General features: G+C 41.7%; 1 protein-coding gene across 2 annotated transcripts in view; it reads right to left on the bottom strand.

Annotated features, from left to right (window-relative positions):
* Positions 1–14,695, bottom strand: part of sgsm2 (small G protein signaling modulator 2) — a 111,413-nt gene that overhangs the window by 14,098 nt on the left and 82,620 nt on the right. Inside the window, exons 8-15 of one of the 2 annotated variants that reach the window (XM_074678821.1) lie at positions 13,938–14,062; positions 10,460–10,527; positions 10,195–10,358; positions 9,893–10,025; positions 9,554–9,688; positions 5,088–5,262; positions 2,606–2,670; positions 2,041–2,186 (exon numbers count right to left, since the gene is read on the bottom strand). In XM_074678821.1, the coding sequence (XP_074534922.1) occupies positions 2,041–2,186; positions 2,606–2,670; positions 5,088–5,262; positions 9,554–9,688; positions 9,893–10,025; positions 10,195–10,358; positions 10,460–10,527; positions 13,938–14,062 (1,011 nt within the window). The remainder of the gene's footprint in view (positions 1–2,040; positions 2,187–2,605; positions 2,671–5,087; positions 5,263–9,553; positions 9,689–9,892; positions 10,026–10,194; positions 10,359–10,459; positions 10,528–13,937; positions 14,063–14,695) is intronic. The other variant, XM_074678822.1, reaches the window with a different exon arrangement.

Below are 14,695 nucleotides of genomic sequence, written 5' to 3' on the forward strand. Positions count from 1 at the left end.
CTCTGCAGAACACTCAACAATAACCTTAAAGCTTTAAGGAAAAGTTTTTTTTTTTCTAAGACTAATTTTTAGAAAAGACTTTTTGAGGCTAAATCTGTTCTTTCTTATTTCATAAAGAAAACAGTTTTACTAGAAATATGAATCAAAAAGACACAAACAATAGAGTTAGGAGACTTCTTTCCTGTCTTTCTGCTCTGAAACTAAGAAAAAAAAAAATAGCCTTAAACCTTTTGGTGCTGCAAGAGAAGAAAATGAACCAAAACCACGAGGAAAACAAGAAAACGGCAAAAGGAAAAAAAGAAAGAAAGAAAAAAAACACTCAGTTCCAAAGAAAAATGAGTTAAAAATGTATTATGAATAAAATTTTTCTCTTAACGTTTGAATTTTCTTTCTTTTATGTTGTTTATCATGTCCTGCTCATTCTTTGTGTTCCTTTTTTTTTGTTACTCTGGTGTTGATTGTATTCATCATGCTGTATACTTCAGCTGCTTTTTCCTGTGTAACCTCAGTAAAATTTTATTCCATGTGTGTGCGTGGCTGTTTAAGGAATCTGCCTATAGTAAACTCACAGTAAGAACTGATTTGGCCAAAATGTAGCGTGTAATAAATGGAAAAGGGCAAAATCTGCAATTTGAGAAACTTCCCAGATGTCCAACTGATTCAGGAGAATTTCTCAGTCTACAACGGCCAGTGTGCCTCACATACTGTTTCCTACAATGCACGGCGCAAATGTTGTTTGTCTTACTTTTGTGTTTATGGCGGTGGGCACTCAGGTTTAGAAGCATTACTGCCACCTGCTGGGGCATGTTGGCATTACAACAACAATACCACAGCACTAATGATGAACGGCTTGTTAGACAACAGAGATGTGAAAAGAACACCAGTGATTCACATCTCGTCACGTTAAGTGGTTGCAAAACATCTAACAGGTAACTGTTTAAACCTATAAAGAATTGTTAAAGTTTGTGTAAACCACTTAATATATTATTACAAAAGCACTTGTGATATTAGCTCTACTTCTGCTTTTCAAAACTGAAAACAAGTTTTGAAAACAGCTGATTGACTTTCAGTCTCCAGTGTTTCCTATTCTATTTTGGAGTACTTGCTTCCTGTGTACCTGGGTTAGTTTTACTTCCTGCCTTGTGCCCTTCCTTCCTGTTTGATGACTCTCAAGAGTTTCACCTGCCTCTTGTGTCACGCCTGTACTGGTTTATCTACCCTTCTTTTGTTTTGTCACTGACTGTTACTTATGTGGGTTTTGTTATATTTACAGTTAGACTTTGTTATAAGTTATTTTTTGTTCCTCTCAATGCTTCTGTTTATTGAAACCTTTCTATATTGGAGGCATTTGGATCCAAATCTCGACAAAAGTTCTTTGTGTTTTTTCGCAACCTGTAAGTTTTTTCCACTGCTTGAAATGTTTCAGCAATTTATCCGAAAATACAGAAGTCTACAGACTCAGATTGATCGTAGCCTGTTCATTTATTTTGACAAAATTTTGATTTTTTTTCTCATTTTGTTCCAGTAATCCTATCTTAATCCAGCCCTCTGCTGGGATCAGATTATTTGGATCAGCATCATCTTAAAAGTAATTATCAACACAAACTGACAGTTTTTACTGGATTACAATCGAGCTGGTAACCCGATCTGACAAGACTTCCTAACACTGTTAGACATAATTTTAACAACTTGTTCAGGAGACTCAATCTGATCTAATCCCTTTAATATAATCAGATTAGTTTTGAACTGTTAGTCCCCAAAAACATTTTGAAGACTAGATGTCCTGATGAAGCTTAACAATGACATGTTGTGTAATGTCTCCTCACAGGCTGCGTCAGCTCAATTCATAAAGTATAACTATAGTAAAACCTGCACAGCCTTAAAACCAGCATAAATAACCCAGGTTTATCTCTGGCTCAATCAATACCGACAATGACTCAGTGATGACTTTGTAGCCTGCTGTGTTTTCTTGCTTTCTAATTCATTGGCCGGCTCCTGTATTCTTAATTTCACGCTTTGGTCTTTCTACTTTCCACCCACCTTACAGTCTTTCTGGTACTTGCTCCACACCTCCTTGCTGAGGCCTCCGGATGCCTCGCAGGGTCTGTCAGGAGGGACGATGTTGTGATTGACCAGAGCTGACAGGTGAGTCCTCACAGTGGACAGATGTCTGCAGTACGCCAGCCCTGATGGACAGGTGAGACAGGGACAGAGACATACAGGTGACACCAACATCAGTGACATCGAGTCAGGTCAGACGTGTCTTTACAGGTCTAAAATCATGTACGACTTCAGAGACGATGGGAGAGGTACACACTGATTTAATCCCCTCAGGTGACTCCATGTTTAAAAGTCAAGGATCTTATGTTGTTTTTATTCTTACAATGTAATAATAAAGCTCCTCTGGGGAGATTTTAAGGTTTAAAATGAATAAATCATGACTTCATTAAAGGTCTCTTCTCTCTTCCTGACTGAAAACCGACTGTTCATCATTACTTCTGTCCCTCACAGGTAGACTGTTCACCTGGAGGAAACACATGAGACATCCTGTTCTCTATCAGATTAAAGTGACTGAGCGCTGAGCAAGTGAACACGGTGTACTTACAGCCATAAAAGGCTCTGGACACTATCTGCCTCTTCATGTTCTGACAGAGCATCTTCAGAGGAACGCTGTGGGAGAGACAGAATCAGACATCACACCACGCCAAGCAAGACAACGTAAGCCTTTACATGTCTGGTTTTAAGAAGGAATCAACGACACGAGTGGGGGTCAAAGAAAAAGTGTCCGTATGAGGATCAGCAACTGTGGTGTTTGAGACGAATATCAGAACAGACATCAGAGCTTAGCTTAGAAATAAATAAATGGAACAAAGACACTTTAAAAAATATGAACTTATAAACACAAGTGTTTCCTCTAATTTCCTTATACTCCATGTTAATGACTAATGCAGTCTCAAAACTACTCAACCACTTCATGACGAGCATCTGAAGTGCTTCGTAGAGACCTTTTTGCAGCAAACGTGATACAAAGATAGACCCTTGTTGAGGATGGCCCCCACACTACAAAAAACTGGAATCTTATCTGTAGTTTTTATCTTATTTCAAGTAAAATTGTCTTGTTATACTTAAAGGTTATGCAAAAATCACTTTATTAAGTCTATCACAAAACATGATATTTAATGACAAAACCTGTACTTAGAAGTGCTTGTGAATGTAAAATCCTGACCTAAAACAAGCTGTTTGGAATTTCCGGGGTTTGCCGACGTCAGCGATTCCCTACTTTGACCAATCAGGAGCAAGTCTGACCTAATTGGTCCACTGGAGCAAATACCCCCGAACCCCCTCCCCACCCACTCCCCTTCCCGCATCTGGAGAGAAATCTCTCCAGCAACGGGGAGAGGAGTGTAGCTGTTTTTGGCTGTAAACAGCCACATAGTTCCATGCACAAGCTTCCCATCTCGGAAGAAGACAAGACTAAGTGGCTAGAGTTCATTTATGAGGGAAATGTGCCAGCTACACTCAGTAAAACTGTGCATGTGTGTGCTAGTCACTTCACGGCCGATTGCTTTTCCAACTCTGGACAGTACAACAGAGGGCTAGCGAATAGACTGGTCCTGAATCCAGGCGCATTACCAACCATCTACCAACAAACCTCAGACCCTGGAAATGTGAGGATTTTAAATAGTGTGTGCTGTGGAGCAGATGTAAGAGCTTCTCCTCAGTGTCTCCCCTATCTCTGTGTTAGCTTCAGGATGCTAACTTTAGCTGCGGTCAGCCTGTTGTTTTAGCCTGTAATGTTACGGTAAACGAGCTTCGCTGTTTTTTCTAAACATTGTGTACTTTGAGCTTGTGGCGCTGCTCTCAGTGAAAGTGTGGAAGAGCGGGGCGGTATCAGTGGTGGCTCATTTACATATGAAGGTCACGCCCACTAAATCAGAGCGTTCTGAACAGAGGGGCTATGAGAGCCTGGAAACAATGCTGCTGTGCTTGATTTATTGGCTTTCTGGACCAAAACATGTTACTACCATTTCATGAAGACATCAATGATCCATATTAAACTGCAGAAAAGGAGCAAATTTTGGGACCTTTAATAAGCGCCATATTCAACTAATCAGTCCATAAAAATGTGTTGTTCTAAGTTATTTAAAGATAAAAATGAAGTCTGAATTGCTTGGAAAAAGTTTTTAAAAAACCTGCCAATGGGATAAGAAAAATGTGCTAAAAAATTTGCTTAAAATTAGGAAAATGTCTTAATACAAGTAACTTTTCTATTGTTCCATTGGCAGATTTTTTTTTTTAAATTTAGGCCTTGTTTTTGTCTTTAAATAACTTGAAATTAGACATTTTTTCTGCATTGGTCAGGTGACTGTGGCATAAATTAAGTCTAAAAAGAATTTTTCTACTGAAAGTAAGACAAAAGCACTTGATAAGATTTCACTTTTTTCCAGTGCACTTCTTGAGTTGGCACAGATTCTCTCTGGGTTTCAACTCAGGTGACTGTGACGGCCACTCTGGGATATTCCAGGACTTCTTCTGACACCAAGGCTTGATGGAGGTCTGCTTTTGATCCTTTTCCTGTTGGTAGGTAAAAGCTTCAGCTTCCTCACAGATTTCTTTGGACTTATTGCGCCTTACTGATCACACTGAAACTTTTGTGTCAGCTGATACCAAGCTCTGCTTCATGTCTTTTGCAGTCTTTGGCAACACACAGCCTGTGCTTGAGATAACCCCTGATTTTTAAACAGGTCCTCTTGTGCTTGATTCTATTCAGAAAGTTAAATAAATAAAAATAAGTTAAATAAAGTTGTAATTGACGTATTTCATCTCTTTTACAGAGTTTTAAGACTTTCATTTAGGAGTGATGCATTTTCTGTAGTCCTGAAATTATTTTGCTCCTGAATATTTTGCTTCATGCACTGAAACAGCAATAAAAACCTCCTCAAATCTGTGAATCTGTGTATTTATACTCTCAGACACGCTTCAGAGCAGCATCAGAGTTTAAATGAGGACACAGCTTCTCACCCTGAACTTTGTTTCTAAGACAGAGAGAGGACACCTCGGTGACAGGGTGATTCATGAGGACATACGTGTGGATGTCTGACGTCCCGTGTATGCAAGTGCAGCCTGAATGGAGGTCGAACGACAGGTTGCTAGCGGCCGTGGTGCACGACTGACACAGTGGCTCGTGAGCGGTTCCTTCAGCTTGTTGCCAGGACGACGGGCTGCCTCCAAAACCCTGCATCTCCATCATCTCCCCGTGGTCTGAAAGCAGAGAGAAGAGAAGAGAAGACGTGAGAAGACAGAGAGAGTCAACGTGGACACTTCACGCTGTCTGTGTTCTCTGCTCTTACATATTATGACACCGGTCCCTCAGCTCAACCATAAATACATCTTTCCATGTATTCTTCGTCACAACACCAAGAGATGAGGACATGGATGGAAAGTCTGACACTCATGTTACATGTGAGAGCTGGAAAAACAAGCCAGGAAGAGAGGAAACCAAAAGTGGAGAGGAGGGAGGGAGAGGAGACAGGCAGAGAGGATGCTGGGAAGCCATGCTGGTTTTCAGCTCATTCAGAGTGGAGGCAGAGGAGACAGTAGAGCTCAGGGGCGCTCCAGACAAACAGGAGAGGAAGAGGAGGAGGAGGAAGAAGAGAGGGAGTGAAGGAGGAAAAGAAGGAGGCAGGGACGAGGCTGACGCTCGGGCCATGCAGGATGCAAAAAGCCAGAACAAGACACCAAAGGAAAGAATCTCAAACACAGCAGAAATAAATGGACACCAGAGAAAGAACACACAGAAGGAGGGGAGGAGAAATCATAAAACTTCAACATCAAATAAATGCTCTTCACCTTAATTCTTCAGGTTGGAGCTGATGACCTGTCATAAATATGAAGCTGCACTTTGCTCGTTCAAACCCCCCAAAAACAAAATATTAAGAACAAAAAGCAAACAGAAAAATGCTCCTGGAGCGAGACCGACAGGAGGCCTCCCCCTCTTTACTTTAGGACTAGACGGGATCAACAAGTGCTTTAGCCTGCTCACACAAGGACTCCACGTCTCTACTACTGCGGAACCCCACAGGACCGTAATGAGAGGGGGGAGGAGGGGGCGAGGAGACGGGGAGGGGGTGGCAGGGGTTAGTGAAGAATTACAGTGAACAGCATCGCAGCAACAACTGCACAGACGAGGAGAGGAGAAACAACTGAGAGCCAGAGAGAAAGAAAGAGGAGAGAAAGAGAGAAAAGAGCCAAAGGAACAGAGGAGGAGGCTGAGAGAGAGGATTTCCATCACAAATACGCAGAAACACAGAGTCTTTCAAAAACAAAACGACAGGTGCATATTTCCCATGCAAAAACTGTCAAGCATGTTGCAAGTGAGAAATGAAGAGACAGAGAGGAGGAAACAGACTCAGTCAAATTAAAGGAGTGCACAAAACGGAGCAAATTATCAAAGCCATTTACTGCCACCTCAGCGAAAACCCAACAGTGCTGAGTCTGCTACACGAGTCAGCACTGCAAATCCCACAATTCACTGCAGCCCCAGAGGCCCTAACAGAGACACAGAGGCCTGAGGAGGTTCATGAGAAAAACCAGGAGACAGAGGGAGTGGTCACTCTCCTTAAAACAGTTTGCTCATTCATTCAGTCAGTCAGTGTGTGTTTCTGATTCACACATGTGTGTGTACAAAGAGACAGAGAGTGAGGTTGGTGCTGCTGTGGTAATAACTGAGTCTAAAACAAATAGCTACACCATCTCATGAAAACACAATTTTTTTAAAGAGGAGGATTTTTAAACATAATAAAGAAAAACTGATGGTTCCTTTTCTGAGTTAAGTTTATTTTTCCTCCCTTGTTACGGTCTTAAAGCTCCCATAGAGAACTTTTGCTCTGTATGGATTTTGGCGCCCCCTGTGGCCAAAGATATAGTGTTTTTTCTTTCCTGATTTTGATCTTAATTCATCTGAAAAAGTTCCTCCCACAGTCTGGTCATATTAACTGAAAACCATTGTTATAACGCTTTAAAGTGGGAAAAAATGAGCAAGGGCATAACTTTTTATTCTTCAAAGGCAGAAACTACATCTCAGCAGGTAAAAGAAACGCTATCACTCATTCTTGAGATTACAAATTTCTTTACTGCACAGGTGAAAATACTTGGCATTTGGAAATCAGGTTTATGTTTCCAAAAGTGGCTTTCTGACTTTACTGTCATTCTTTGAAATGTTTATATTTATTGATGAATCATGACACATGTCACCTAACTGTGATAACTGCTTGATTCTGATTGGTCATAACTTCAGGTGATGCTAAGGAAAACCAGAGGCCACACCTCACTACCCTGCTGCCTGTTAACGCCCTTGCAAAACATCAATTTCCTTTGTTTTGTGTTTATACCAGACACTGATGAGAATATTCTCACCTGTATTCCTGATGGAAATAGCATAAATTGCATGAGTAGATCAGGTTATGCACACAATTTAAGCAAATTTGTGATTAGTTCAACCTGATTTTTGCTTTACATTTCCTTATCAGGGAGAGTTGCAAAATCTGATCTTCAGCATGCTGTCACAGCCAATCAGCACAGAGATTATCTGCTTATGTTTCACATTAAGGAATGACTAGTGGAGGTTTTTTTAATCTTAAAACTGGACGAAAATGTCGAGAGTGTCTGTTTTTCATCCCTAAACTCTGACTCCACCTGCTTTCATTGGAACAGAAATAAAAAAAAAAGTAGTAAATAAGGAGGAGGATTATCTTGTGAGACGTGACACTTTTGCCTGTCCCTAAATTCTAGATATCGGTTGTACGAGCAACTTAGCATCACTCCAGTTGGCACTGGTACCTGCATACACATGATCAGATGTGCTAATAGAGTTGTTTAAATCGGAGCAGTCGGCAGCAGAGAAACAAGAAAGGAGGAAAATACAGAAACAGAGGGAGGGGAGGTGAAAGGAGACACGAGGAGCTGAGTGAAACAGACTTCCAGGCCAGATTAAAGAAGACAGACATGATAAAGACTTTGAAAGTGTTAAAAGAAGACAGACTTTAGAAAGTTGCAGGACAGGATACTCCAATCAGGCGGTGCTGTTTAAAACACAACAACTCAGACTGCAAACAGAAAAGAGGCTGGGCGCCAAATGTAGAGATGCTACACTTCTCATCCCACAGGTCGGTGATGCACGTCATCCTTTCTTTCCCTTCTCACATTTCCTCCCTTTTTCAGGATGTCAAAATAAAGGCATAAAGTCCTACAAAATAAAACAAAAGGTTACGCTTTACTTTGGTCAAAGTTTTTCTTATTTTTTAAATTACCCCTGAAGTTTCATGAGAATTTAGTGAAAATTGTCACATAACTTGTGTCCAGATTCTGTTTTGCAGTGCTCTTGTACTCACAGTGTCTATCACAATCAGGCAAGGCCAATTTACAACCCCACTCTTGGTGAATATCACATCTGAAGCCTTCAGTTGTATCATGTAAAACATTAAAGGCCTGATCATAAAGGTTTATCATTTTACATGTGATCTCAATAATGCATATCAACAAACTCAGTACTAAAGAAATTTGTGAAATTAAATAACAAAAAGCTAACTATCAACTGCTTATTGGGAAACTGAATTATTCACTGAACATTTCAAAGGTAAATATCAGCGCAATGAACCTAACTTCTGTTTTCAAGAACTAAGCAGCTATTTATCACCTGCTTCTCTGGAAATAGCAGAAACGTTGGGAAACTACTAAAAACATTTTGTGGTGGGTTGTGATTTAATTTCAGATAAATTATTTGCTAATCATCACCTTCTTACCTTGCATTTTGGAGTAAATTTCATAGAAACGGAAAAAAACAGTAAACTACTAATTGTGACTTGTGAAATTAAATCTGGACATTTTTTTAAAGAAGTTATGTGCTAATTTCAAAGAAATAAGAAAAAACTTTGTCCAATTATTACCTAGGTGTGATGAAATTTGCAGACCTCTAAAGTAAAGTGTTACCAAACAAAATACTGCTACTAACTGCTGAATTTGGACAACTCTTATTTTAGCTGTGTAAATTAATCATTCTTGTCATTAAAACTCAAATATTTGCATAAACTTGTTTTTGTTCCTAGTTTGAATTTTGGATAATAATTAAGATAATGTGTAGTGAGGAGGTGGTAACAGCATTAGAGCCCCCACCCCTGCTCGCCATACATCGACCACACCTCCTGCCGAAACAAAGGCTTGAAAGTTATGTTGGAAAATCTGGTCGTCAGGTGGGCACTTCAGCCTCTTGCGGCCAAAATGAGCATTATGTCACTCCAAAACAAACTTCCCCGTGTCCATGAACGCACAGCAAACCCTCCTGCTCCACACTGTTGGGCTTGGCCTCAGGCAGCAAACACACAGGCAGACCAAGCTGGGCAAGGGAGGGAGGGAGGGAGGGAGGGAGGGGGAGGCAGTCAGAGGCTGGAGGGGAGAGGGGTTACAGAGAGGGATGCAGGGGGGCGTCTGAAGCCGGGGTGAGGTCTCAGGACAGGAGTGGGAGGGGTTAGGGTGGGTGTGTTAAGGTGATAAAAACCTTTCATGACATTAGGGTCTGTGAGGTTCCGCGAGCAGATCATTGAGATCATTGCATGGAGCCTATCTTCCTCTTCCTCGTCATCGTCCAGCGACGGAGCGCGGCTGCCCGTGGTGTGGTGGTAGTTTATGGTGACTGCTCGCACCAGGGGGGACGACAGAGAACACAGTTAGAACAGAGCCAGCTGCAGGAGAAGGAGCTACGGGAGAAACAGCGGACTATACCCACAGTTTTTAAACACATCAGGGAAGACAATCCAAGCAGCTTCAGCATCTTCAAAATAAACCATATGAGGTTGGATTTCTTCTGTAGGTGGATAAAATATTAAGTGTGACTCACTGGCGTCATATCGATATCCGGGGTAGACGATACGAAACACGTAGTCCGCCGCCGTTTCCTCCTCACTGTTCCTGTCCTGGTCGATGAGCCGGACGCTGCTGCTCCTCTTCCTCAGTTTAGGGAAGACTTTCCCCTACACACAAAATACAGATTTGATCTCATAGGAAAGACTTTTTCAAACAAAAATAAAGCTCGGATTTAAAAAAAAGAACATAATCCAACAGGATTCGATGCAGTATGATAAAAAATGACATGACAGCGTGTGGTTTGATGAGACTTATTGTGAGACCACTTTGACACACCTTTCCTTTCTGGGACCACAGCGGAGGCTCCAGCTGACCCCGCGGTAGAAGCCCTGTTTCCAAACAGGAGAGGAAGGCCAGGAGGTGACCACCAGGAGGAAAGTGGAGGGGCGGCCTCTGGATCCCATCCTGACTGACCAGAACCAGCGTTCCACCACAGTCAGCTGGGACAGGGTGAGGGAAACATGAGGATCAGGGAATCTAACAGTAATCTCAGATATTTGTCTTTAAATCTGACATTCTGATTCATCATCAGTCTACTCACGCCGTTGGTGACAGTGGATACAGACTATCTGGCGCAGAGGGACCGTCAGAGCGTAGTCCCAGTAGATACTGACAGAGGAGAGAAAGACATGGAGGAAAAGTTATATATGCTTGATATCAATGGCGATTGCTCTAAGACTACAAGGGAAGCTCAGCTTCCCCTAAAATGTCCCCGAAAAAGTGGTGATATGTTCTGCTGTGTGTACATTTCATTGACAAAATATGAGCTAGAATTCCTTCATCTTTTGTTCAGAATCAGCTCCTATCACAGGTAACTGGCTCGACCTCCTTCTCATTCATCTCCGCAGCGTCTCAGCGCTTTAACACAGTCGGTCGCTGAGCGTCTTCTGACTTTGGCGGGGAAGTGTAGAGTGGGTTGTTCCACAGTGGAAACTGGACGGTCATTGGATAAACGCTGGACTTTGTCCCGCCCGTCGGACGCTCAGCGTCTCTGGGGGTCTATGAGGCAGTGGGCTGGCCTGGACGCTGGGCTTCTGCATGATGATTGGATGATCTGTCTGAGGCCGAATCCCTTTTTAATTGACAGTGAAATGAGTCAGTCAGCGATCTTAAAGTATAACCCTCCACCGGAGCATCTTCTGAGTTTTACAGTGAGTTAGGGTTGGGGTTTATTTTTCTTAAAAACGACGAGCCTTGTGTTTTAAGATTCTCTCTCTTTTCACCAATAAGCAGCTACAGCTACAGCTGTGGAGCATCTCCCCCTGTCACTCACACTTACAGCCTGTTGTAGTCTCACGTAAGCAGCTCCAGCTGCTAACAAGCTGGCATGGAAGAATTTATGTTTAAATAAATAAACAAATTTATGATGTAGGCCGGAAAAAATGAGCTTCCCTTCCTTGACTGACCAGCAGCAGCCACTGGCTTGATAATATATATATTTTTTCCCCTTGGAATCAATTTTGATATTTATAGAGCTGGGCCCTTTTCCAGAACTATGCTTTTATTTTGTAAGTGACTTGTTTAAAGACCTGGGGTCTCATATATAAATGTTGTGCATCAACAAACACAGCCTGAAAGCAGTGCATGCCACCTTTAGCTCTCAGTTTGAAATTTATAACAGACAAACTTGAAGGAAAATGGGCGCGCACAGAAGCTAACTCTGAACCATGTGTACACACATCTTGGAGGCAGGGGAAACTGGCAAGTTTTATTTAATAAAATTTTAAAAGGTGCATGGACTCATGTCATTAAATCTGAAGTCGATTTGAAGATGTGAGATTGGTGATAACATTTAAGGTGTTTCCATTCAGCTGTGCCTTTACCTTTACCTTTAATACAGACTGCTTCAAAGCACACAAAGCACAGAAAGGCGACTGTTACTGTTCACTCTTATCACATCACCATCACCTGCATTGTTGTTATTATGTCAATCAGAAAAATGTTAAAGTAGAGCCATGATCGTCTCTTACACAGCTATTATCCCACATATTGGTCAAAGCACAGAGTGAGCTAACTCACAGACAACTTCTGTCACTGCCTTCTTCTTTTGATCTGGTGACTTATTCCTAAGGCGCTTTGCATTAACTATCTATGGTGAAATGTGGGCTCAAAAGGGCAGAAAACAAGCCAAACCATGTGCTCATTAGCCCAGGTGGTTTGAGATTTATGAAGCAAACATCTGCTCTGATAAGGGTTATTGCTAAATGTTACTTCTTAGCTTCCTGATTGGGGGGCTGATACAGGTTGATTTACAGCCTGTCTAAGTCCCTATGATACCACCACACATGCTGACAGAGTTTAGTAGTGAGAAAAGAGATTTGTTTTAGGTTTTTTTTGTTCCTGAAAACAGTTTCTTGGATTAATTTTGTAGTGATGGTGGACAATGGAGCCTATCACACAGACAGAAGAAGGACAGAGGAGAAGAAAGCTTGATGGGATGGTGATAGAGCACGGGCTAAAGACTAAAACAAGAGCTAAAGGTTAAAACACAGGTTGAGCTGTTTGTGCTAATGTTAATCTCAACCCATAGTCAGCAGGTATTCTGTAGTGGTCTCTTCAAACTTGAAAGTTTATCAATAAAATGAAGAGTGAGGTTACGTTAACTCTGATTGGTGAGGTTAGAGCTGGTGGGACATAACCAGGATTCACTTATGGTACACATTATGGACATGTCCCTGATCACTGGGGCTGTCAGTAGTGCTAAATATACATGGCTACTAAACTACAATACAAACTGACAACGTTTGCTTGTTGTCACATTTCAAACAACAGCCATACGTAACTGTTGCATTGTATCCAGTAAAAAGTTGTCTTGAACAAAGAAAAGTAAGTGTTGAATTCCATCCATTCATTTCCAAAACAAACATACGCCTTGTTAAATTTCACATTTTCACGACAGTGTGCCTGTGACTCTGGGCCAAAATGTGTCGCTGCAATCCAGTTAAAACAGATCCTCCTCACAGTCTCTTTGAGTAGAGAAATAATCAGTGTATGCAAGTGTAAGCAAAAAAACTAACTGTTTCCAAAGCAGAAATTAACCTATTTACAGTTCAAAAAATGTTTTGGTTCAAAAAACGTCTCCTGCCTGAGTCGCTGATTTCACTGTCTGCACACACTGTACGGGGGGTGAATTTTTTCTAACTTGGCAGTTCAAAGGATATGAGGTAGATAGAAAGTTTGCCCAATCAGAGGCATTGCTTAGCTCACGTGACTGATGGGTGCTCTATGGCTGTAATGGAAGCCTGTGCCATTTCCAATATGGCTTCAAGAGCCGATTTACTTCAAATCTGTTTCAAAAACTGATTAGTGACGTTGGGAAGATTATGTCCATTAATTATACGGTCTATGGAAATAATCCACCCAGACAAAAATCGTGCTTATAACCACGCGGCAAACCTGGTTGTGTTGGTTGTAAAATTAGCTTCTTTGAATGTGGTTTCTGATGGATGGAGCTGGCATCCAGTGGAAACTCCAGGAACTTCCACATTAGCTCAAGCTGAAGTTGTGGTTTGGCTGTCACCCATCATTTGTCAGAATAATCTCCAAGTGTGCTGTTTCAGTACAACTATTTTATTGCTCCAGAATCAATGCCTCTCTGATGTTTGACAAGTATTATTCCTGAAGAAACACACCAAACACCTACAACTGCAGTACTTCTGCAAGATCTCATACAAGACACACTACATACGTGTCAATGAGGAAAAAGTTGAATCTGAGAAGTTGATACCTCAAATGTTACATGTGTGTCCTAGAATCATGTAGAGTGTGTTTTCAAAAGACTCTGATGTTGTCAGAACAGTCATTATGAGTGTGTGTGTGTTCTCCAGATGTTTTAAAATCAGTTGAGATCTGACAGTTGTTCAGTGTGTGTGTCCAGGAGCAACAATTATAGCCTGTCAGTGAAAAAAACAAGAGCTCCACCTGCCTGCATAGGCAGATTGAAACAGTACAGGAAAAAAACTGAAACTCTCTTTTGATTTCTGTGTCATCCAGGGATCTAGGGAGTGAGTTCAGCTTACCTCTTCTCCAGGTCACAGTCTCCCAGCGTGCCGTTGATGAGCTGGTTGGGCGTCCACTTCAGGGTGAGGTTTTCTCCAGCCTGGTGGAGCGATAAGTAACCCCGCAACACCTCCATGTCTTTCTTCTACCCAGGGAGGAAGGAAAGAAAGTGAGAGTTTCAGGTGTTGAGAAAAAAATACACGTTCAGTTCAAGGATGGCTACTCGTACGTGTTAGTTATATAGAAACAACAATGTTGTAAACTCTGCAGGTCTCCTTTAAATACAGAACATTAAATCTGTTAAAGCAGAAGATGTGGTAATGAGGAACTGAGCAGAGAAAACATTTATGAAAGCAGACATTCAGCATGCAGTGCGTGCAGTGGGAGCTGACTCTGTGCCTGTGTGTGTGTGTATATATGTGTGTGTGTGCTTAGTCATGTGTGTTTGCATCTCTCTGTCAGAGGCTGAGATCTGTGGGGGGAAGATTTATGCTCGTTATATGTTCAGGGCCAAACGGCTTCTTGGAAGAGCAGAAGCATAACCAGCAGGAGAAAGACAGCTTTCATTTCACAGATCACACATTTAAAACACACAGAGGGAATGTGTGTGTGTATGAGTGTGTGTGTGCAGAACAAAAATATATGATATAACCGTCATTTGCAATTCATGTGTGTACCAGCTGAGTGGGTGCACAGTGCTGCTGCTCCGTGTCTGTGTGTGTGTGTGTGTGTGTGTGTGTGTGTGTGTGTGTGTGTGTGTGTGTGTGTGTGTGTGTGT

This window comes from Halichoeres trimaculatus, unplaced genomic scaffold, assembly GCF_033239565.1.
Source record: "Halichoeres trimaculatus isolate MK-OKI-2021-1 unplaced genomic scaffold, fHalTri1.1 fHalTri1_scaffold_9, whole genome shotgun sequence".
Taxonomy (NCBI): domain Eukaryota; kingdom Metazoa; phylum Chordata; class Actinopteri; order Labriformes; family Labridae; genus Halichoeres; species Halichoeres trimaculatus.